Source organism: Nothobranchius furzeri, chromosome 12, assembly GCF_043380555.1.
Source record: "Nothobranchius furzeri strain GRZ-AD chromosome 12, NfurGRZ-RIMD1, whole genome shotgun sequence".
Lineage (NCBI taxonomy): Eukaryota > Metazoa > Chordata > Actinopteri > Cyprinodontiformes > Nothobranchiidae > Nothobranchius > Nothobranchius furzeri.
In genome coordinates, this window is record NC_091752.1 from 7,757,482 (window position 1) to 7,778,736 (window position 21,255).

A 21,255-nucleotide genomic window follows, 5' to 3' on the forward strand; every position below is an offset into this window, starting at 1 on the left:
CTTAAATGCTGAGAGATAATCATTTCCAGGTAAATTAATTTTGTTTAGCCTACAAGCTGCAGGATTTACATGTTAAAAAAACATTTGCTTCAGTACCCATGTAATAGCTTACTGGAACATCGTTGTCAATTACCTAAACGAGAAAGGTTAGGATCTTGTCAGCCACATATAGGATAAACAAAGTGAATTTAAATGATTTTTTTTAAAACCAATTCAAATTTTTTTGCAACGTTTTGAGAAAAATACTGATATAAGTGGCTCTCTGTGTGATGAACTCCCTGAAGATAAGTTTTGTCTTTTAGTTGGGCCCTATATCCCTCATTTTCTTTAGAACATACATCGTTTCACTCACCATCCACCTGGGATAGCCAGTCTATGGGGATAGCTTATATAGCCAATTGGCATATTCAAAATTGTTTTGATAATGAGGTAAAACAATATAAAACGACATAGGCACATAGCAACTCGTTTTTTACAAACCTTTACTTAAAATCAGAACATTACAAAAATTACAAATAACATCAAAAAGAACACACATTTTACAACTCACAGTATCAGGGGGTTCATAATACGACCAGCCAGCAGAGATACACCACTGGGTGTCGCTGTCGGATGACGTCAACAGCTAACAGGCTAAAAGCCCAATAAGTACAGGAAGCTCTCGCCGGGTGCGGTGGCGCGTGCCTGTAATCCAAGCTACTGGGAGGTTTAGGCTGGCGGATCGTTTGAGCTCAGGAGTTCTGAGCTGCAGTGGACTATGTCGATCGGGTGTCCGCACTAAGTTCGGTATCGATATGGTGCTTCTGGGGAAGCCCGGGACCACCAGGTCGTCTAAGGAGGGGTGCACCGGCCCAGGTCGGAAACGGAGCAGGTCAAAGCCCCCGTGCCGCTCAGTAGTGGGATCGCGCCTGTGAATAGACACTGTAGTGCAGCCTGAGTAATACAGCGGGACTCAGTCTTTTACAAGCTTTTGTGTTAGATAGGTTATTTTACTCGCTTTCCAGATGCTGCTTTTGCACATTTTACTGCAGTTTAAGCGTTGATTCTCCCCCGCTTCTCTATTGAAAACTGCAGCTGTGTGGCTGTGACACACCGCCCCCTTCTGGAAAATACGCGACCACCAATCACATCAGCTACCCTCACAGTAGAAGTGAGCGTTGCTTCTCAACAATTACACATAAAAACAGACTTTGTTATGAGATCAACTGATGTGCTTTATGAACATGAGCAAAGAAAAAGTGAATGAAAACAGTCCCATGAGCAGCGTGACGTCAAGTGCAAAGGGAAACTGGTGTAACGCATCGTTGTCTCCACAAGAGGGCGCTAACAAATCACTCGAGAACAACAACAAAAAAAAAAAAAGCAACGACAGATCTACTTCCTGTTTCAGTGATGTACTTCCTGTTTCGTGATGTCCATGTGGTAAACAAGCGTCCCGGGTTACACCAACATGGACTTTTCAGCTAAGTGGAGTAATGTACCGACAGGACCGAGTCTAAAGAACCTGACCGATGGAGAATTCGGTAAACTGAAAGAGACGCAACACGCCGCCGTTCAGGACCTGACTAAAGCCCACATCGAGTCGTTTGATCAGGCTGTCACTGATGGACTCAACCGCCTTGTGCAGGTCAGTGAGAAAGTCAGGTTTACAATTATTTTTTCACTTTAATAATTTAAAACATCATAAATACTCCAGCAGGGATATGAGAAATGACTAAATACTACTCCTGGTTAATTTCCTCCTCTCGTTGCCCTCTTTGACTTTAACATGTTTAATCCACGTGTGTCAGATCTGGTAGACATATATCATACATGTGTCTCTAACGGCAATAAAAAACCTTTATTTAAAACGGAAACAATGAACAGTTAATTACGAAATAAAATGTAGTAAATAAATGTAATCGCTAATTTGGACCAGTTACTTTTTATGAATGAAATGTTTTCATTTCAAACTTTTCAAATTAAAAGCATGACTTCTGACCACCTGAATGAATATCTGTATTACAGTGAAAACACATAAAAAATTAGATGCAGCCCCCTTGAGTGTTCAGAAAAAAACAAAAGGATATGAAGTGTGTGTGGGGGTGGGGGGGTACACGGAGTCAATTTAGAACATAAAATTCGAGACTACAGGCTGAAATCGTATTGCACAGAAAAGTAAAATGACAAAATTGGCCAATAACATGTTTTAAAATTTAAAATTTATCATTTCTACTTCATATATCAGAAAAGGGTCAAACCTTTACTCAGCAGTAGAGCAGAAGCTTCACTAACTATTAAAGGCTGTAGATGAGGTTATTATTATTGTTATTATTTTCCTTTGGGGTCATGTTGATTTTTGGGATCGTCTGGTTGCTTTTTGGACAGTTTTTGTTTGATGTTTTCCAGGCGATTCCTCCGATAGAGTTCATGTGCAGAAATGAAAAGTTGAGCCTCACGTTCGTTGATGCAACCATCCAGAACCCGCTGGTCGCCAAAGGCAGCATCTGCACAGAGATGAAGGTGTTTCCAGCAGAATGCAGAGGAAGGAGGAGTACTTACCGAGGAAAAGTGGTGGTAAGCTAGGCTAACTCTCTCACCTCCCTGTTGGAATGAAGAAGAAAATTTCATTTCTATAGCGCCTCTCAAGATAAAAATCACGAGGCGCTTCACAAAAACAAAAAATGTAAAAATATAAAAAAGCATTTAGAAAATGTTTAAAAATACATTTAAAATGAGCAAAAATAGGCAATTGTGATTAAAAAAAATTTAATAAAGAGAGAGAGTTAATAGGAAAGAGGGAAATCAGTGGCTGGAGGAGAAGGGGGGTGATGTGGGTGTGTTTGGAGGACTTGGTCAGAAGCCGAGCACAGGCACTCTGAACCACCTGTAGATGGTTCAGGGAGGTTCTGGTCAGACACGTGAAAAGAGAGTTACAGTAGTCTAAGCGTGAGGAGATGAAGGTGTGGAGAACTGTCTCAAGTTCAGAGCGGGACAGAATGGGACTCAGTTTAGCAATGTTCCTGAGATGGAAGAAGGAAGAGCCAACAAGAGAACTGACATGAGAATCCAGGGTGAGAGCTGGGTCAAAGGTCACGCCAAGATTCCTGACAGAAGTTTTGGTGTGGGAAGCAAGCTGACCAAGAGAGTCTCTGACTTTGGGAACCAGCTTGTCTGGGGCACAGATGAGGATCTCAGTCTTATCTTCATTCAGCTGAAGAAAACTCCCAGCCATCCAGGTTTTGATAGAGTCTAAGCAGGTGTGTAACAGCTGCAGCTTAGACATCTCATGGGGCTTAAAGGAGATGTACAGTTGGATGTCATCTGCATAAAGATGGTAGGAGATTCCTTTGAAGGAGCTCAGGATGTGCTGAAGAGGAAGCAGATAGAGGAGGAAGAGCAGAGGCCCCAGCACAGAACCTTGTGGGACACCATGGGTAAGAGAGGTGGTGGAGGACCTAAACTTGGAGACGGCCACAGAAAAGAAACGCTCAGAAAGAAAAGAGGAGTACCACTCCAGAGCAGTTCCTGATAGGCCTACCCAGTCTCTCAGCCTCTCCAGTAGCAGGTGATGGTCAACAGTGTCAAAGGCTGCAGTCAGGTCCAGCAGGACCAGAACAGAACCGTCCCCTGCATCACTGTGAGTCAGAAGGTCATTAGAGACCCTAAGAAGAGCTGTTTCAGTAGAATGAGCTCTACGAAAACCTGACTGGAAGCTATCATAGATGTTCTGTTCATCAAGAGCAGCTGTGAGGTAGCAGGTTTTGTAGTGAGGCGTGTGACGATGTGTCATCTCAGGCAGACGTCAGCTGGTCCATCAACGGCTTTCCCAAAGGCATCATTAAGCAGTCCCTGGGCCAGGTGCCGATCATGGTGAAGTCAAAGCTGTGTAACCTCTACGGCATGTCCCCCAAGGAGCTCGTAAAGCATCACGAAGAAGCAGAGGTGAGCCGAGCTGACGCGACTCCTCCTGTTATTGGATGTCGTCTAAACGCTGGTTAATTGAACAGGAAATGGGAGGTTACTTCATCGTGAACGGAATCGAGAAGGTGATCCGGATGCTGATAATGCCGAGGAGGAACTATCCCATCGCCATGTCGAGACCCAAGTGGAAGAGCAGGGGTCAGGGCTACACCCAGTTTGGTGAGTAGACACTGAGAGGAGCTTCAGCTCGTTGTTCTGTGCTGATTCCTTTCTTTCGTGAAGGTATTTCTATGCGTTGTGTGAAGGAGGAGCACACAGCCATCAACATGAACCTCCATTACCTGGAAAATGGGACAGTGATGCTGAACTTCATCTACCAGAAGGAGCTCTTCTTCCTCCCTTTAGGTTTTGCTCTGAAGGTATCAGTTTACGAGCTTTGAAGCGTGACCTGGTGTCGTTCTGTGTTAGTTCACCGTGTTTTCTCTGGTGCTCTTCAGGCCCTGGTGGATTTCACAGACTTCCAGATCCACCAGGAGCTGATCAAAGGCCGCGAGGACAATTCTTTCTACAAGACCTGCGTGTCAGAGATGCTGCGTATGGTGATGGAGGAGGGCTGCACCACCCGCAGCAGTGTGCTCAGTTACCTGGGAGAGCGCTTCAGGGTCAAGCTGAACCTACCTGAGTGGTACACCAACGAGCAGTGTGCCAACGTCCTCCTAAAGTAAGCCCTAGCGGTTACACTGATTTAAACTGAAGCTTTCCGCAGCGACACATCAGTGTGTGTTTGTCGTCTTGTGCAGCGAATGCATTTGCATCCACCTGAAATCGGACACAGAGAAGTTCTACCTGCTTTGTCTAATGACCCGGAAGCTTTTCTCGTACGCCAAGCAGGAGTGCATGGAAGAAAACCCCGACAGCATCGTGACTCAAGAAGTGCTCACGGCTGGTCAGCTGTACCTCATGTTCCTGAAGGCAGGTGCTCTTTTTTGGGGCCTTCTTGGGTTTTGCACCGTGGGAATGATGGGGCGCGTGTGGCAGGAAGACTTGATCTCAGTATCTATAGAATTGACTGAGTTGTAGCCAGTTTTGTGTTTTAGGAGGTCAGATGTGCTGTGATGGTTCCATTCATTCAGTCGGACTACAAGTAATGAAGGATTCCTTGTGTGGGATCTAGGTTTGGGTCAAAACATAAGAAGTTATTTTCATGACATGAAAGCATCTTTGCAGCGGATAACGCTAACGTGGGTCATGCAGCACAGGTGTGTTCCAGCTGTGAAGGCAAACATGGCCGGAGTCTCACAGGATTCACTCATATCAGCAAGTAGGGAAAGATTTATGGGAGCTTCTGAGGTATTTTGGTCGCCGCAGGCTCCCGTGCCTGGTTACACGGGGGTTTCAGCCCATCTCACCACACGTACGACGATGTGTGACCGCTTAGACGGAAGCAAAGTCCACGTTTGTACGTGTGTATCGATACTGGGCCATCCTGTCCTTTTATATCAGATTTTATAAAAACTTGAGATGTTGTTCAGTTCTAGATGAACATAAGAAGGATTTCTGACAGTTTTGTTGAACTCTATCAAACGAACGTCATCAGTAAATCAGGATTATCAGTGAACTGTTGTAGAATCCTAACGATAACGCGCCGCTGATCGTTTTCGTTGGGACTCTGAACCGTGTGAACAGGAGCGGCTGACTGCCTGGTTGGTCTCTGTCAAACTGTCCTTCGACAAAAGAGGATCCAAGCTGTCTGGAGCCTGGACGACTGAGTCTGTGATGAAGATGTTGAACATGGGCTCAGACCTGACGAAGCCTTTTGAGTATTTGCTGGCCACTGGAAACCTTCACTCCAAGACTGGTAGGAACGCCGGATCTCAGTACGAGTTCATGCTGTGGTGTTAAACAAACAAACAGTAAAGCTGCATAAAGGACATCTTGTGTTTCCATAGGTCTTGGAATGCTGCAGAACACGGGCCTCTGTGTTGTAGCCGACAAACTCAACTTCATCCGTTACCTGTCCCATTTCCGCTGCGTGCACCGAGGAGCGGCGTTCGCCAAGATGAGGACCACCTCTGTTCGGAAGCTGCTCCCAGAGTCCTGGGGATTCCTGTGTCCCGTCCACACTCCGGATGGAGAGCCGTGTGGGCTCATGAACCACATGACCGCCAGCTGTGAAATAGTTGCACCCTCCATGTTCACCACGTCGCTGCCGGCTCTGTTTTGTTCCCTCGGTGAGCATCGGGTCAGACAGAAGGCCTGCGATGACCTTCCATGGAGTTAAAACGTTTCTGCTGTTCCTGCTGTCAGGTGTGACTCCTGTGGATGGAACTCCTGGGCACGCCTACTCCGACTGTTACCCCGTGGTCCTGGACGGAGCTCTTGTGGGCTGGGTGGAGAGCGATTTGGCTCCAGCTGTTGTCGAGTCACTGCGCAGGTTTAAGGTAGGAAACAGTTTTGACTCGTGTAGACGATAGTCTCAAGTTCTGGCCTGAAACGGGACATTTGAGTTTAAAGCATCCAGACGAGGTTCAACCACAGCTTTCCACTGCGTGAGCAGCGTGTAATGTCACTGGTGCCTTTTCTCTACCTCAGTGGCATGGAGTTATCTACCGGGGGGCGCTGCGTATGCATTCCACACAGCGACATCACAAAGTCCCATGAAAATAGCAAGATCACACGTGATTTCACCTGTTCACACAGTAACAAGACAAGATGGCAGCATGTATCCAAAAGGTCTCCTCCGCCAAGGAGGTTATGTTATTGCTGGTGTGTATTTAAGCTTAGGAAAGCGGACATCTGTGAGCGTTATAGTTTGATGGTTTCCAGATGCTTTTATTTCCTGTTCTGGCCCGCTCTGATTGGCTGAGCTTGAAGTGCTCTGGGAGCGCAGCGCCGTTATGATTTTGGGACGTGTCTGGTACGTGCCACTACCTGCAGGGTTTCCCCCAGAAAACGAGTTTAGCCTGGCGGATTCGGCCGCCGGGGGTCGCGCCGCATCGCAGCGCTCCTCTGTGAGAGCGGGGGTGGGGGGGTTGCACACGTTCCGCTGCTGTTTCTCACCAGTAACAGCTGATGGAGGGCTCTAGTTTCGCTGCGCCGTTCGTGTCAGTGGACACGGTAGGGGGAGGGGGGTGGGGCATGACGCTTAGCCTGGCGGGCCGCCAGGCTTATAAAGCGCTGGGGGAAACCCAGCATTTAGCCTGTTAGCTGTAACAGCAGTCGTTAGCTTTGTGTTTGCAGATGTTATGCAAGGTTAAGTTTAATGATGGGATGGAGGTACAAACAAACGCTGGATCCAGTGTTTGGCCCGCTACTTGAACGCTGAATCATCAGATGTCTTAATTTGATTTCTAGGTGCTGAGGGAAAAGAAAATTCCTCCCTGGATGGAGATCGTCCTTGTTCCTAAAACGGGCAAAGCCAGCTTATATCCTGGCCTGTTCCTGTTCACAACGCCGTGTCGGATGATGCGTCCCGTACAGAATTTAGCTCTCGGCATGCAGGAGCTGATCGGGACCTTTGAACAGGTTTTTTGGGCGGTGGGATTTTCAGATTTTTGGCTGCGTTGGGAGAATGAAAACAGGAAAAACTGAAAGTTTGGTCTTTTGCAGCTTTACATCAATGTGGGGATTTTGGAGGGCGAGGTTGAAGCGGGTGTCACCACACACCAGGAGCTGTTCCCCCACAGCATGCTCAGTGTGGTGGCCAACTTCATCCCCTACTCTGACCACAACCAGAGTCCCAGAAACATGTACCAGTGTCAGATGGGTGAGTCCCGGCTCCCTGCTCTCTGGTACGTAACTTGTGAAGCAGTGTGGTTGTTGAGTTATTTTTCCCACCAGGTAAGCAGACTATGGGTTTTCCTCTACACTCGTTCACGGACCGATCCGATAATAAGCTGTACCGGCTCCAGACCCCACAGAGCGCGCTGGTCAGGCCCTACATGTACGACCATTACAGCTTGGACAACTACCCTAGTGGCACCAACGCCATCGTGGCCGTCATATCGTACTCGGGCTACGACATGGAAGACGCCATGGTGAATATGAGGTGATTATTTGGAAGCCTCTGTTTGGGACGAGTCGCTGACGCTTGTTGGTTTTAACAGATCGTAAACAAGTCGTCCTGGGAGAGAGGCTTCGCTCATGGGAGCATCTACAAGACGGAGTTGGTGGACCTGGCAGAGAAGGTGAAAGGAGAGGACAGCGTGGTGTTTGGAACCAAGGCAGGCGACCCAAAAGTGAAGGACAGGCTGGATGGGGATGGTCTTCCTCACATCGGATCAGTGCTTCAGTATGGAGACCCCTTCTACAGCTACATCAACCTCAACACGGGCCAAAGCTTCGTCACCTTCTACAAGTAAGAGTTGGTCTTTCTGCTGGTCAACGTTAGACCAGCAGCTTTAGCAAACACAGAAACCAGTCCTACTTTACTACCGGGGTTGGGAGTAACGCCGTTTAAAATAACGGCGTTACCAACAGCGTTCTTTTTTAGGGTAACGGAATAATCTAATTAATTACTTTTCCCGCTGTTGCAGCGCCGTTACCGTTACCGGGGACGGAAGGTTGTGCGTTACTATGTGCGGGTCGAACGTTGAGCAACAGTGTGAGGCTTTCTGACCGCCACACTTCAGCTGCAGCCAGGGAGAGAGAGGTGTCGTAACAAACACGATGGTGATTGGCCGGGTGGGCGGAGACCCTCACGGTCTCGGTCACTGCATGCTGTAGACACAACAGAGCAGTGATGGGAATAACGCCGTTTAAAATGACTGCGTTACAAAAAAAAAGATTTCTTTCTGTAATGAGCAAACTAATTAATTACCGTCTTCTTTTATCAAAACGTCGTTTCTGTTACTGATATGGAAATGCGTGCGTTAAGCAGCGCGGTGTGTTGAAGCTGTCATCAGCTGATCAGGAGCTAAAGAGGCAGATGTTTTCATCCAAGCGCATCACGGCCCGTGAAGAACGAGGAAGATGTGATGAATAGTCTACGCCCTTCTTAGCGTGACAGCGGGGCGTCCTGAAGGTCCGCTCACCTGTTCACCGCTCAGACGTCGTGATCTTCTACCTTCCTAGATCATCCAGCTGTAACCTGTTTCTGATCATGTCTTTAGTCCCGCTGTAACACTGATGCATCAGTCTCAGACGTCATGGAGCTCAGGTGTTATTAGAACTACCTGTGTGTGTTTACCACCCAGCTTCAGCTCTTCTGTGGTTGGGTCTGACCCAAGTTAGTAAATGTAGGTCCTCCATCAGGCTTGTGCCTCTTCTAGTGTCATTTTAAAGGATTTTATTTATTTAACCGTTACTAGATTAGCAGCAACAGAAATGCTGATAATAACAGACAATTATGTGAAGCTGGAAACATTAAAATGTTGTGCAAAACTACATTCATTTCTGTAATTTAACTAGACCGAGAGACCATTTAAAGGCTCGGGAACCTTTACAGGTGTTTCTATTTGCAATTATAAATTTTAGCTGACTGGGGTCTTGTTAAATATCACACAGTGACCTTTTAATAGTCTAGATAAGTGTAATGTTCCTGTTAGTAGTTCCTCCTGTTAAGTGCTTATTTATTTAAATTATGCAGGTTTATAAAAAACATTTGGACATACATTTTATTATGTTCCAGTCATTAGTCATTTATATTTCACCACTGTAGTCGTTTATAGTAAATTAAGTAAGTTCAATTAACCCGTTTTTCTTGCATTCTTTAATGAAAAAAAGTAACTAAGTAGTTATTTTTCTTGGTAATTAGTTACTTTTATAATCTCGTAACTCAGTTAGTAACTGAGTTACTTTTTTGACAAAGTAATTAGTAACTATAACTAATTACTTTTTAAAAGTAACTTTCCCAACACTGTTTACTACTTTTAAACTCTTTTTGCGTTTTTTTTTTTCATCTGCAGGAGCCAAGAGGCCTGTGTTGTCGATAACATAAAGATCTGCAGCAACGACTCCGGTTCAGGGCGTTTTAAACGAGTCTGCATCACCGTCCGAGTGCCTCGAAACCCCACCATTGGTGACAAGTTTGCTAGTCGCCACGGTCAGAAGGGGATCCTGAGCCGCCTGTGGCCGGCGGAGGACATGCCTTTCACCGAGAGCGGTATGACTCCCGACATTCTCTTCAACCCCCACGGGTTCCCCTCCCGTATGACCATAGGAATGCTCATTGAGAGCATGGCTGGGAAGTCTGCCGCCCTGCACGGCCTCAGCCACGATGCCACGCCGTTCACCTTCTCTGAAGACAGCGCGGCGCTGGAGTACTTTGGTAAAATGCTGCGAGCGGGTGGCTACAACTATTATGGAACAGAGCGGCTGTACAGTGGGCTGAGCGGTCAGGAACTGGAGGCTGACATCTTCATCGGTGTCGTCTACTACCAGCGGCTACGTCACATGGTTTCCGACAAATTCCAGGTGAGGACCACGGGAGCACGAGACAAGGTGACCAACCAGCCTGTGGGAGGAAGAAACATCCAGGGAGGCATTCGTTTTGGAGAAATGGAGCGCGACGCCCTGCTGGCTCACGGATCCTCGTTCCTGCTTCATGACCGTCTTTTTAACTGCTCAGATCGCTCGGTCGCTCAGGTGTGCATCGACTGCGGCAGCCTTCTGTCACCACTGCTGGAGAAACCTCCGCCCTACTGGTCTGCCATGCGAAACCGGAAAACCGTCTGCTCCCTGTGTGGCAAAAGTGACTCCATCGACTCTGTGTCGGTCCCGTACGTCTTCCGCTACTTCGTAGCCGAGCTCGCAGCGATGAACATCAAAGTCAAGCTGGAGGTTAAATAAAGTTTTTCAGAAGAGAAACAAAGACTCGTGCCTTAATTATGACTTGAGTGGAAATCAGAATCAAGAAATCAGTGAAACCGTGATGTCGTGTCAATGTGATAGTTTATCAGCCATGATGATGAAATGTTCTCCAAACCCAATAAAAGTATTTAGCTAACAGCGATGGCTCTGTCCTCTTTGAGCCCGACTCGAAGGAATAAAACAGGTCGATATCTATATTTTACCCGCTGTTGTAGACGGTGCTCTGAACAGCCTCAGTTGGGAGAAATAGATTATGTTCTTCAGGACTGATGCCGCCATCTTTAAAAAAACTAAAATAATTCTAACTTTTACACTGAAACACTTAAAAATAGATGAAAAAATAAACGGCAGAAACTTAAGTTGATTTTTTACACTTGGAGAGATATTCCACCCCTAGGTGAAACTTGGTCTGTTGCCATATTCCCCAGAGCTTGATGAGTGGGGAAAACCAATAAGCCCAGTCATTCTGTTAGCTTAGCTTAGCGTAAACAATGGACGGGAATGGTAGCTAGCATTTCAAGCACTCAAATTCCAGAAGACACCAAGTTCTGTAAACACAAATGCGTGGCTGTGGACTCGTACCGGTACAGTTCTTTGAAGGAACAGCATATTCATTTGCACAAAAAATGTCAGAGTCCATGACAGACGAAGTAGGGAGTCAAACCAGACTTTGGCGTACAATCGTGGTGTGTCGCCATGCTTCCATCATCTCACTTTCTGACTGGCTGCACGTCACACTCAAGAGGTTTGTGATCGGAGTGATCAGGATGTCCTTCCGAGCAGACCAGAGCACTTTGCACGCCACACACGGCAGAAATATCTGATATGATTTTTTTTAGAGTCATTACGGTAATCAGAGCGTCCTTATGACTGTCAGAAGGGGAGGATCGATACAAAAATCGACGTAATTGTCCTGCCGTGTGAACCGGGCCTTCATATAATGTAAGACCTGTTTCATGTCCTGCTTTGAAGTAAAGTTTCAGGAAAATCTGAATTATTCAAACATTAAAGGCTAGTGGGAAAACATCGTTTTACTGTGGTGAAGCTACTCCAGTTACATCAGAGAGATGGAAGAAGAAGAAAGAAAGAAGAAAATATTTCTATAGCGCCTCTCAAGATAAAAATCATGAGGCGCTTCACAAAAACAAAACATGTAAAAATGTAAAAAAGAATTTAGAAAATGGTTAAAAATAAATTTAAAATGAGCAAAAAATAGACAGTTGTGATAAAAAAAATGTAAAGAAAGAGAGCGAGTGAACAGGAAAGAGAGCCTGGCAAGCCAGACTAAATAAATGTATTATTTGACTTTATGTATATAAATATGTATTATTAACTTTGCAAAGTAAGAATTTGGTCTAGTTCACTAGGCGACAGGAAAGAGGGAAATCAGTGGATCCTGAGGAAGGTGGAATAGGTGGGGAGAGCAGAATAAAGAGAGAGAGGTGAAGAAGGTCATACAAAAGCCAGCTTGAACAAGTGAGTCTTCAGCTGCTTTTTAAAGGAGACCACTGAGTCCACTGATCTCAGGCTCAGGGGGAGAGAGCTCCAGAGTCTGGGGGCCACAGCAGCAGATGATCTGTCACCTTTGGTCTTTAGCCTGGTGCTGCACAACCAGTAGGCTTAGGTCTCTGAAAACAACAGCTAGGCCTCCACCACGACCAGAACCCCGGGGCTGGCTAAGAAAAGAATAACCACTCGGGCAGAGTTCAATCAGACCAGAATAATCAGATGTTTGCTGCCAAACTTCAGTCAGAAACAGAAAATCCAGGTTTCTAGACAGAATTAAATCATTGAGCAGGAAGGACTTATTGTTAACAGAGCGGGTGTTTAATAGAGCCATGCTGAGTGAGGAGGAGGAATCAGAAATGTGAGTTATTCTGGATTGGGTATAAACAGGATTGATAATTTAATAATCTTAGCACAGAAACAGAAAATTGTAAAGAATTAAGATGCTGGAATTTTTTTTTCTTATTTCCCTTGATGTAAAAATTAAAATAATAAAAAACAGAAAATAAACCTGAAGAAAGCTGTTAATTATCCTTTACTTTCAGAGTTATTCTTTTGCAGCTGTGCTAAAACAGCTGGCAGCTGAAGCACGGTGGGAATAGTGAAGTCTGGTTTCACTGAACCGTCTGAAACAACGTGCTCTGCACTGCTAATCCACACCGTGGCCCGGACTCCGGCGTTAAAGCCCCCCTGAATGTCTGTATCCAGAGAGTCTCCCACCATCACACAGTCCTCCGCCTCCACCTCCAGCAGCTGGAAACACATCCTAAAGATGGAAGAGAACGGTTTCTGCTCGGGATGTTCTCCCCCGATCACCACGGCATCGAAGAACTCCTCGCATCTGACCACTTCCACTTTTTCCCTCTGGGTTTGAGCCTCTCCGTTGGTCAGCAGCAGCAGCTTGTATCTGCTGCGAAGACTCTTCAGAAGACCAGACACCTCAGGGGACAGACATAGAACCTCCAAACGACTGTTTTTCCACAAATAGTAGCACCGAGCAGCCAGAGACGGAGAGGAGCAGCTACCCAGGGTCTCTAAAATACTTTCCTCCCAGTGACGCACACGGAGGTCGTCTATCGATCCGCCTGACGATGGGTCAAATCGCTCGTGGAAAAGCTTCTGCTTGAATTTCCCACAAATGGTGAGGATGGTGTCCTCATCAAGGCCCAGTTTGGTCTTCAGCAGCTCACTGGTCTGGGAAGATAGCAAACAGACGCCAGATTAAAAACGTTCATGAAAATAAAAAAAACATTGCATTTAAGTTATTTTCTCATTAAAATGAGTAAATGTTTTAGTTCATCATGAGTTAAGTTCTCACACAATAAAAAGCAGATGGCCCAAGGTTTTCATCATCATCATCATCATCAACTTTATTTATATAGCACCTTCCAACTGCCAATAGGCAAACCAAAGTGCTGAACACGCATGAACCCTTTGATGCATGAATTATGAAATCTTCAACCATGATTTTTTTTAACAATTTTTTTCATTGGTCTTTGGGTGTGAATGAAACAAATTTCAACAAATATTTTTGTAAAATTTTGTTCATTTACAAATAATTTATTACATGTCCATCTCAGTGGACAGCGTGCATTCTGAACATGAAATATGTTGGCTTGGCTTACTGAAGTCCAAATGGAGGGGCTCAAATGCAATAAAGTCTTCAACAACTGTGCTTAATAGCAAAAACAAATAAATAATTTTGAGTACCTGTCCACTGTAGTGACCATTATGCATCAAAGGGTTAAAAACATCACAGACCCATACAATGGTCAACAAAAATAGATATAAACAAATGCTTGCTTAGTATGAGGATTGCTGTAAAGACTCTGACACTAGTCAGTGACTCAATGCAACCTGCTGGGTTCCTTATATAGGAATCTTTTTTTCTGATTGGCTTAATGAACTGACCTGTACTGGAATGTTTATTATGTGAAGTGCCTTGAGACGACTCTTGTTGTGATTTGGCGCTATATAAATGTGACAGTGTGAGCGTCCTGTCACAATGTCCCGATTTATCATGCGCCCTGGCTACTTGGCCAAGGGGATGTCCCTTTGGCTGACTGGTTAGAGCGTATGACTCTCAACCGGGAGTCTGGGGATCGAATCCCGCCCGGGCTTTGTTTCTCCACCTTTCCACATAAATAAACTTGAATTGAAACTAAGAACAGATAAAAGCAGGGGATGTGAGCAATGACTGATAATCAAAAACAAGATAAAGTAAGTGAAATAAAACTGGATTAAAAGTAGCTAAATTATCTAAAAATATGGCTGCTCACGTGCTGAGGGAACACCACTGTATAGAGGTGAGTCTTCGTCCGACTCTTAAAAACCGGCGGGTGAGGGTGCTTTGGACCTTGAGTGGAAGACCGTTCCATAGCTCGGGGGCCAAAACTGAAAAAGCCCTGCCTCCTCTAGTTGAACATTTTGCTCTTGTGGGTCTTGCTGTGATGACCGAACCACACAGGATGGTTTATATCGGGTGAGTAACTCAGTCAAATAACTTGGAGCACAGCCCTGCAGAGACTTGAAAACAAAAACAAGTATCTAGAACCAAACCCTGAAAGACACTGGACGCCAGTGCAGATTGGCTAAGACAGGTGTGATGTGTTCCCATTTTAAGTATTATTGTTACTGCCTCGGTTTGCTTTCGTGATGAAGGCTAAATTCAGATTTAAGTGGATCAGGGACTAAACATCAACATGTTGTGTCCAGGTCCAGTAAACTCAGCAGACCGTAATCCCACTGAGATCTTGCCCGTCCTTCAAAGGCAGGACAAACACAAATCCAACATGGACGATGAAAAATTGATATTTAGAAACTAAATGTTTGTTATTTTTAGATCTGCCACAGATTAGGTTTAGCCCGTATATATGTCCATGGTTTAGTCCAACAATATCCAAAAATACCTGTGGAAAATCATGCTGCCAGCACAGTCGATGAGGCAGTTCTACACCGCAGTCATCGAGTCCACCCTCACCTCTTCTATCACCGTGTGGTACGCTGGAGCTACCACCAGGGACAAGAATAGGCTGCAGCGTGTTTTACGCTCTGCTGAGAAGGTCATTGGCTGCAAACTGCCCTCTATTCAGGACCTGTACACCTCCAGGTCATTGAGGCGTGCAGGTAGGGTCACAGCTGGCCCGTGTCACCCTGGACACAGCCTTTTTGACTCGCTCCCATCTGGCAGAAGGCTCAGATCCATTCGGTCCAGAACCTCTCACCATAAGAACAATTTCTCCCACTCTGCTGTTTGACTCATGAATGACAGTCCTAGGGCTGCCCACTCCAGTCACATGACCCTGTGTTCCTGAACTGATCTGCTCTGATTAGTACCTACACTGTCTTGCATATAGCAGCAGTTTCTCCAATTATTGTCACTTTATATTATTATTTTATCATGATTATATTCTTACTTCCCATCTCTTATTTTTATCTTCCTTTTTTGCACCAAGTACCGCAGCGATTTCCTAACATTGTGATCCTCGCACATATGGCAATAAAACCCTTCTGATTCTGGATGAACTCTAAAGTGTGAAATGTAAGAAGAAACAGATTTCTTCCACTTCCGGCTCCCTTTAACAGTGCTTAACCAATCAAAACCAAGCTGTCTAGAAACGTCATCGTCGCTATTTAATACTTGTTAGCTAAAGAAAACTACAGGGATTACGTTTTGTACACAGTTAACACGAAGATATATATTTTTATCAGAACAGTGAATTTAAGTAAACGACGTACAGACCTTTAATCAGCAGAAGTCATTAAAATATTGAAAAAAACACAAGAAAATGTCCATTTTTTAAAATCACCTTGAGAATCGCCGCTCCACCAGCCCGACTCGTTTCGATTAACGTATTATCCAAGTCGAACAATATTGCTTTCACAGCTCTGTCGTCCATTACGGCAGCGCGCGGTCGTTGGTCGTTCCCACATCAGAGACGGAAGTGCAGACGGCCGAATTGACTGCTGGGAGTTGAAGTTCTACAAAGGAAAGGCACTTTAGCGCGTTCTACTTTCAGCCTCAAGATGGCGTTTTAGATTCAGGTTTGACGCAGTTTTGAATGAAATGAAAAGCTTTGTCCCAGGGAAGGGAAATTAGAGTTTCAGTTTTTACTGTAAAATGAAGTTACTGCTCCTTTTACAAACACAAATTTAATGAAACTACAAAAGCGTACCAAGAACATTTCAGGCATTTTTTTATTTTATTTTAGTTAACACTAAAGTAAACTTTTATTGTTAAATTTGAAGCAAATAAAATGTAATATAAATAGTTTAAAAAAAGTTTATTATTTAAATACAATATTTGTTTGATGAAAACCTCCATTATTTGTTTAATTTTCTTTCAGCGGCATAAACCAGCCTAAATATTCTATCAAAACTATTTTTTACCACAAGAATCAAAGAAGCAGTAGTTTCACTTCTAGGTGGAAATAAAAAGCTCTACGTGACTTCTCACCATGCAGATTGCCAATTTAAACACATATTCCGTGACACACAGCTTTTCAAAATAAAAACATTCCTCAGTTCTTATGCAACCTATGCTTTAACTCAGCCTCTCAGCTGGCAGAAGGCCAGGGGTTCTCACACGCAACACTGTGCAGAGTTATTGCACTACCATGCTACAAGCAGCCAATCACAGACCACAACAAACCTTTCTCACAACCTGGTTATTCTGCTCTGTGGGTGCTGCTGTTTGGAAAATCTTGACTAATTCATTTAGTACTTTTGGAATAAACACACCAAAGATCTAAATGATGAAATAATACCTTATTAGAACACCTGCTGCTGCACATGAAGGGGAATGAGGGTTTAAATGACAGAGTGCAGCAAACCAAATCAAGAGATTTTTTTTATTAGGTTGTTCTCCACTTTGAAAAGGGGAAGTTAAACACAGACGCTGGATACTTGAAAAGTCTAAAGTGTACAGATGGAGTTTCCCCACCTGTGTGGAGGGGGGATAATTGTATGCACTTCCACGAAAGTGCAAACATCTGAAGGAGCTGAGACTCGGTGCCCTCATCTGCACAACAGCATTCTGGCCCAGTCACACGCACTTCCTCAGCTGGGCACCAATTGCCTGCAAAGGTCACCATCGAAGTGTAATTTCTATAAAATCTCCAAGGTGTCGTCATGATTTGAGGATTTTTTTTCCACGCGTTATAAAATATTCTACTATGAAAGGAATATTTTGGCTGTTACAACATTTTAGAGCCACAGAAGATAAAGAAAGATGAGGAGGAAGATGCTTTTTCTTGCAATTTTTAGACTAAAGTCCAAATTTTGAATAAGAAAGTTGCAATACTGTGTCCAGTAAGAATTATGAATAATGGTAATAAAGAGTATAAAAGTGGAATAGGAGTGAAGGCGGCACTGATTCAAAGAACAACGGTATCCATAATGTGCTGCATGAACGAACTACGATAACTCTTGACAGTAAACGGCCACAGTTTACAAGTAAAAGCAAATTTAAGAACCTTAGTTACAAGAATAATAAAAAACAAATATTATAAGGTTCAGGAGATAAAGCGATTCATCAGGCTTATTATAGAAATAGCATTTCACTTATGATTTTTATTTTGATTTTGCCTTGAAACTGACAAACTAAATCCTCAATTTATTTTTCCAACATGTCATAGAGTTCTGTAGATATGTAGGAGCATCCAGACCCCCTGCAGCAGGAAAATGCCACGTTTACAGTGCATCCAGGTGTTAAATCAGCAGGATTATTTAATAAGACACCTCATCATTCATTGTACCAAAAATGTAAACATTTGAATCCTTGAAAGTTATTGGGAAGTTTTAAAAAATATAGTAAAAGTATAAAAAAATTTACATTTAAAATGTTCTTTTATTTATTTTTACTGTGAACCGATAAGGTCAGGTACCTAATAAATAAAGGGTCAGTACAACAGGGAGTCATAAAAAAGTTTGGGTAACACTTTACAATAAGGGTCCATTTATCAAATTACTTATTGCATTATTAAGCATTAATAAACTAGTAATGAAAGTAATATTAATGTTAATATTAAGTTATGCATTACTGACCCTAAGCCCCCCCAGCCTTTTGCCCTAGTCCTAAGGACACTTGATAGTTAACAATAACAGTGCTGTTAATAAAGAGACCCTTTGTTTATTAATGCTTAATAATGCACTGATTAACATTAGGGACCCTTATTGTAGGTTTCAATGTTTGCTTGTTAATACAGAACCCAACTCTAAAGTGAACATCTGCTCAGATCTCCTAAACGTTATTCACTGAATGTTATTTTATTAATTTTCATACTTTTGCATTCTTCTTTATTTCTTTACAGAAATTGGCTGGATCAGAAATTGATGCAGAAGACATTGATGCTTGTAAATAACCAACAAACTAAAAAATAAGTAAAATGTGAATTTTTGTGTTTATGATGTCCTGATTATGCAAGTAAAGACTAGCTCTAGGGACAGGAGCCTCTTTATGTCACGGATGTAATCTGGTGTTCATGCACCATTATTGAGCAGAATTTGGGGAAAAGTGTGAAACCTACATGCATTCATGATAGGAAACTTGCAGGTGGCAAGATGGGTTTAGTAGGTCTTTAGCACTCCAGACCTGGCTCCAAATACCATACCTATCATCGTTCAACACTGTAGATACCAAGACTTTTATCAGGCGGCAAAGATTTGGAGCAAAAATACGTCTGATTCTGCTCAGATAAAGAATAAAAAGGAGAACAGGAACTCTGTTGGCCTTCCTTTGTCAAGGTGATCCAATCAGAGTTTTCCTCTGATAATAGAGACAAATTCCAGTCTCTCTCTCTCTCTCTTGCTCTCTCTCTCTCTCTCTCTCTCTCTGTCTCACACACACACACACACACACACACACACACACACACACACACACACACACACACACACACACACACACACACACACACACACACACACACACACACACACACTCGTGAGATTTTATCAGAGGCAGGGGAATGGATGAACTACAGTCTAAATATAAAAATGCTGGTGCTCCTATAATGCTAGGTTGTCAGAGTGACAGGAGGTGAGTGGTAACCTGCACGTACACACAAACAAGGATGTCACGAACTGGGGCAGAACGATGTCTTTCCAGGTGGTTATGTAACGATCAAGGAGAGATAAGGTTTTCTGCAGTGCTTATGTAAATTGTTGGGAGTCTGCAGGAACCCGACGTTCTCAGTTTCCCATCGATAGCTGCCACTCCGTGACTCTTGGTGCGTGGGTGCTGGACCTGTTCCTGGACCTCCCGTGGTTGTTGGGCAGATTTCCCCCATCAGTGCTGATACACCTGAGTTCTTCTGACCGGCTGCTGAACCAACACATCTGCAGGGAGGAAACCAACTCTGCGTGATTTCTGGATTCTAGCACTGAGAACTCACACTCAGATTACCATTCATGACAACTTATGGATGGAAGTGTGGCTGCCCATATTTTATAAATGACCTTTTCATCACACTGATCATAATTTAGACTTTTTCAGTTTCTTATCTGGTTATGGAGAAAATTTTACACAATTTTTATAAAGTTTCTTCAGTTAATTGAGAATCACATTTAGGTCCAGTCCTGGCCATGGCTTTGCTGATCAGGGGACGAGTGAGGAGAGCGGCTGCGTGATGTGAAAAGTGATGCTCAACGACCAGAAGAAATGTTGTCTACGGCGCTCTGTGGGACACCGTAAAGCAGCGTAAATTACAGCACTGGGAGTTGAGAAACAATGATTTTAAAGCAGCGTGAACACTGCTTGTTTAGTTTATTTTCTCCATTTTGCTTCACCAACAGCAACTCTTTCAGTTTGGCAAACACCAGAAGTTTAGTGATATCTGTCAATATAATTTCCTACTAAGTTACAACCTATCAGCACGAGTTAACAAGTTCCGCCCAGCAACTCTACTGGGCCTTTCCCGAGAACAAACCCCGAGCAGGTACTCTTTGGGTTACTCACATGGCCCAGCAAATGAGTTCCAGTGAAATAGAGAAACACGTACCGTGAAGGTCTGGTGAAGTTACCCAGGAGTTCCCATAGTGGAAACGAGCCTAAAGACAGCGAGGAGCCCAAACCAACAGCCCTTCACCACGATGCAGGCAGCTGGTATCAGCTGTTTGGTCTTCACCAAGCATGGAGCTGTGCATTATGGGTAAATATCTCTACTTTGGACCCATGCTGCCATGTTGTTTTATGTATCCATTATTGTATGAACATCATTAGCCTGTCTTTATATTTTGCCCATTTTCAATAAAGACTATTTAGCATGACCCACAGTTGCAGTTGCAACACAGAATATACAAAAAATGATTTGAAATGATGTGTAATATAGATACAGTGATTGGGTTTTTATTATGCAAAGCAGTTTATTAAAACCATATCAATTTGTAATGTTGGGAATTCTGCAAGAATATAAGAATGTACTGCTCAAATGTTATTATTTACAATAAAATATTTATATAATTTTATTATTTACAACTTTAATATTGTAACTGCTCAAAAAGTAATTTTTTTTAATTCAACTGTTCTTTGATAAATACACATTATCATATAGAAACAGACATTTCTAACTAATGTGATTTGTCAAAAAGATTTTGTGCAAGTTTTAATATTAACTCCTGCCGGCCTACAGAAAAAGCAAAACCACAAACAAAAAAAGTTACTTAATAAATCAGATTTTTGAAAACTGACTTCACTGAAACAGAAACTCTCTTTTCTCCACGTGTCACCTTGATTTACCGTCCTGATTCTGAACGTTCGTTGCTCTCCGTGTTTCGGTTTCAGAGGGAAATAGTTCACATCAGTGATACTCACTCCTGGTCCGGGAGAGCCAGTATTCAGCGTGTTTTAGTTTGAACCCTGCTTCAACACACCTGATTCCAATCAAATCCAAATCAAATCAAATCACTTTTATTGTCTCGTCACACGTGCAGGTACACTGGTACAGTACATGCGAGTGAAATTCTTGTGTGCAAGCTTCACAGCAACAGTTGTGCAAAATACAATCAGCAGGTGTTTAACGGGCTTCGGAAGAGCTT

At 43.6% G+C, this 21,255-nt stretch overlaps 2 protein-coding genes across 2 annotated transcripts; one reads left to right on the forward strand and one right to left on the reverse strand.

Annotated features, from left to right (window-relative positions):
* The first annotated feature begins 1,379 nt into the window (after window positions 1-1,379).
* Window positions 1,380-10,851, forward strand: polr1b (RNA polymerase I subunit B). The gene is made up of 15 exons (XM_015944079.3): window positions 1,380-1,627; window positions 2,389-2,556; window positions 3,778-3,924; window positions 3,990-4,122; window positions 4,186-4,322; window positions 4,401-4,624; window positions 4,704-4,875; window positions 5,590-5,761; window positions 5,853-6,134; window positions 6,211-6,344; window positions 7,258-7,428; window positions 7,513-7,669; window positions 7,744-7,940; window positions 8,010-8,260; window positions 9,810-10,851. Exons 1-15 carry the CDS (start codon window positions 1,451-1,453, stop codon window positions 10,690-10,692), a joined length of 3,405 nt encoding a protein of 1,134 aa, XP_015799565.3. The 5' UTR covers window positions 1,380-1,450; the 3' UTR covers window positions 10,693-10,851.
* A 1,667-nt stretch (window positions 10,852-12,518) lies between these two features.
* Window positions 12,519-16,171, reverse strand: nanp (N-acetylneuraminic acid phosphatase). The gene is made up of 2 exons (XM_015944077.3): window positions 16,029-16,171; window positions 12,519-13,413 (listed from the first exon to the last, which is right to left on the reverse strand). The coding sequence occupies exons 1-2, from the start codon at window positions 16,116-16,118 to the stop codon at window positions 12,748-12,750; spliced, it is 756 nt and encodes a 251-aa protein (XP_015799563.1). The 5' UTR covers window positions 16,119-16,171; the 3' UTR covers window positions 12,519-12,747.
* Window positions 16,172-21,255: the final 5,084 nt, after the last annotated feature.

Bases quoted from the DNA above. Each gene is read 5' to 3' on its own strand.
- polr1b (XM_015944079.3), top strand. From the start codon at position 1,451: ATGGACTTTTCAGCTAAGTGGAGTAATGTACCGACAGGACCGAGTCTA. The intron at 4,625-4,703 runs GTAAGCCCTAGC...CGTCTTGTGCAG, and splicing joins TGTGCCAACGTCCTCCTAAA to CGAATGCATTTGCATCCACC. The intron at 6,135-6,210 runs GTGAGCATCGGG...TCCTGCTGTCAG, and splicing joins GGCTCTGTTTTGTTCCCTCG to GTGTGACTCCTGTGGATGGA.
- nanp (XM_015944077.3), bottom strand. From the start codon at position 16,118: ATGGACGACAGAGCTGTGAAAGCAATATTGTTCGACTTGGATAATACG. The intron at 13,414-16,028 runs GTGATTTTAAAA...CTATCTTCCCAG, and splicing joins GTGGAGCGGCGATTCTCAAG to ACCAGTGAGCTGCTGAAGAC.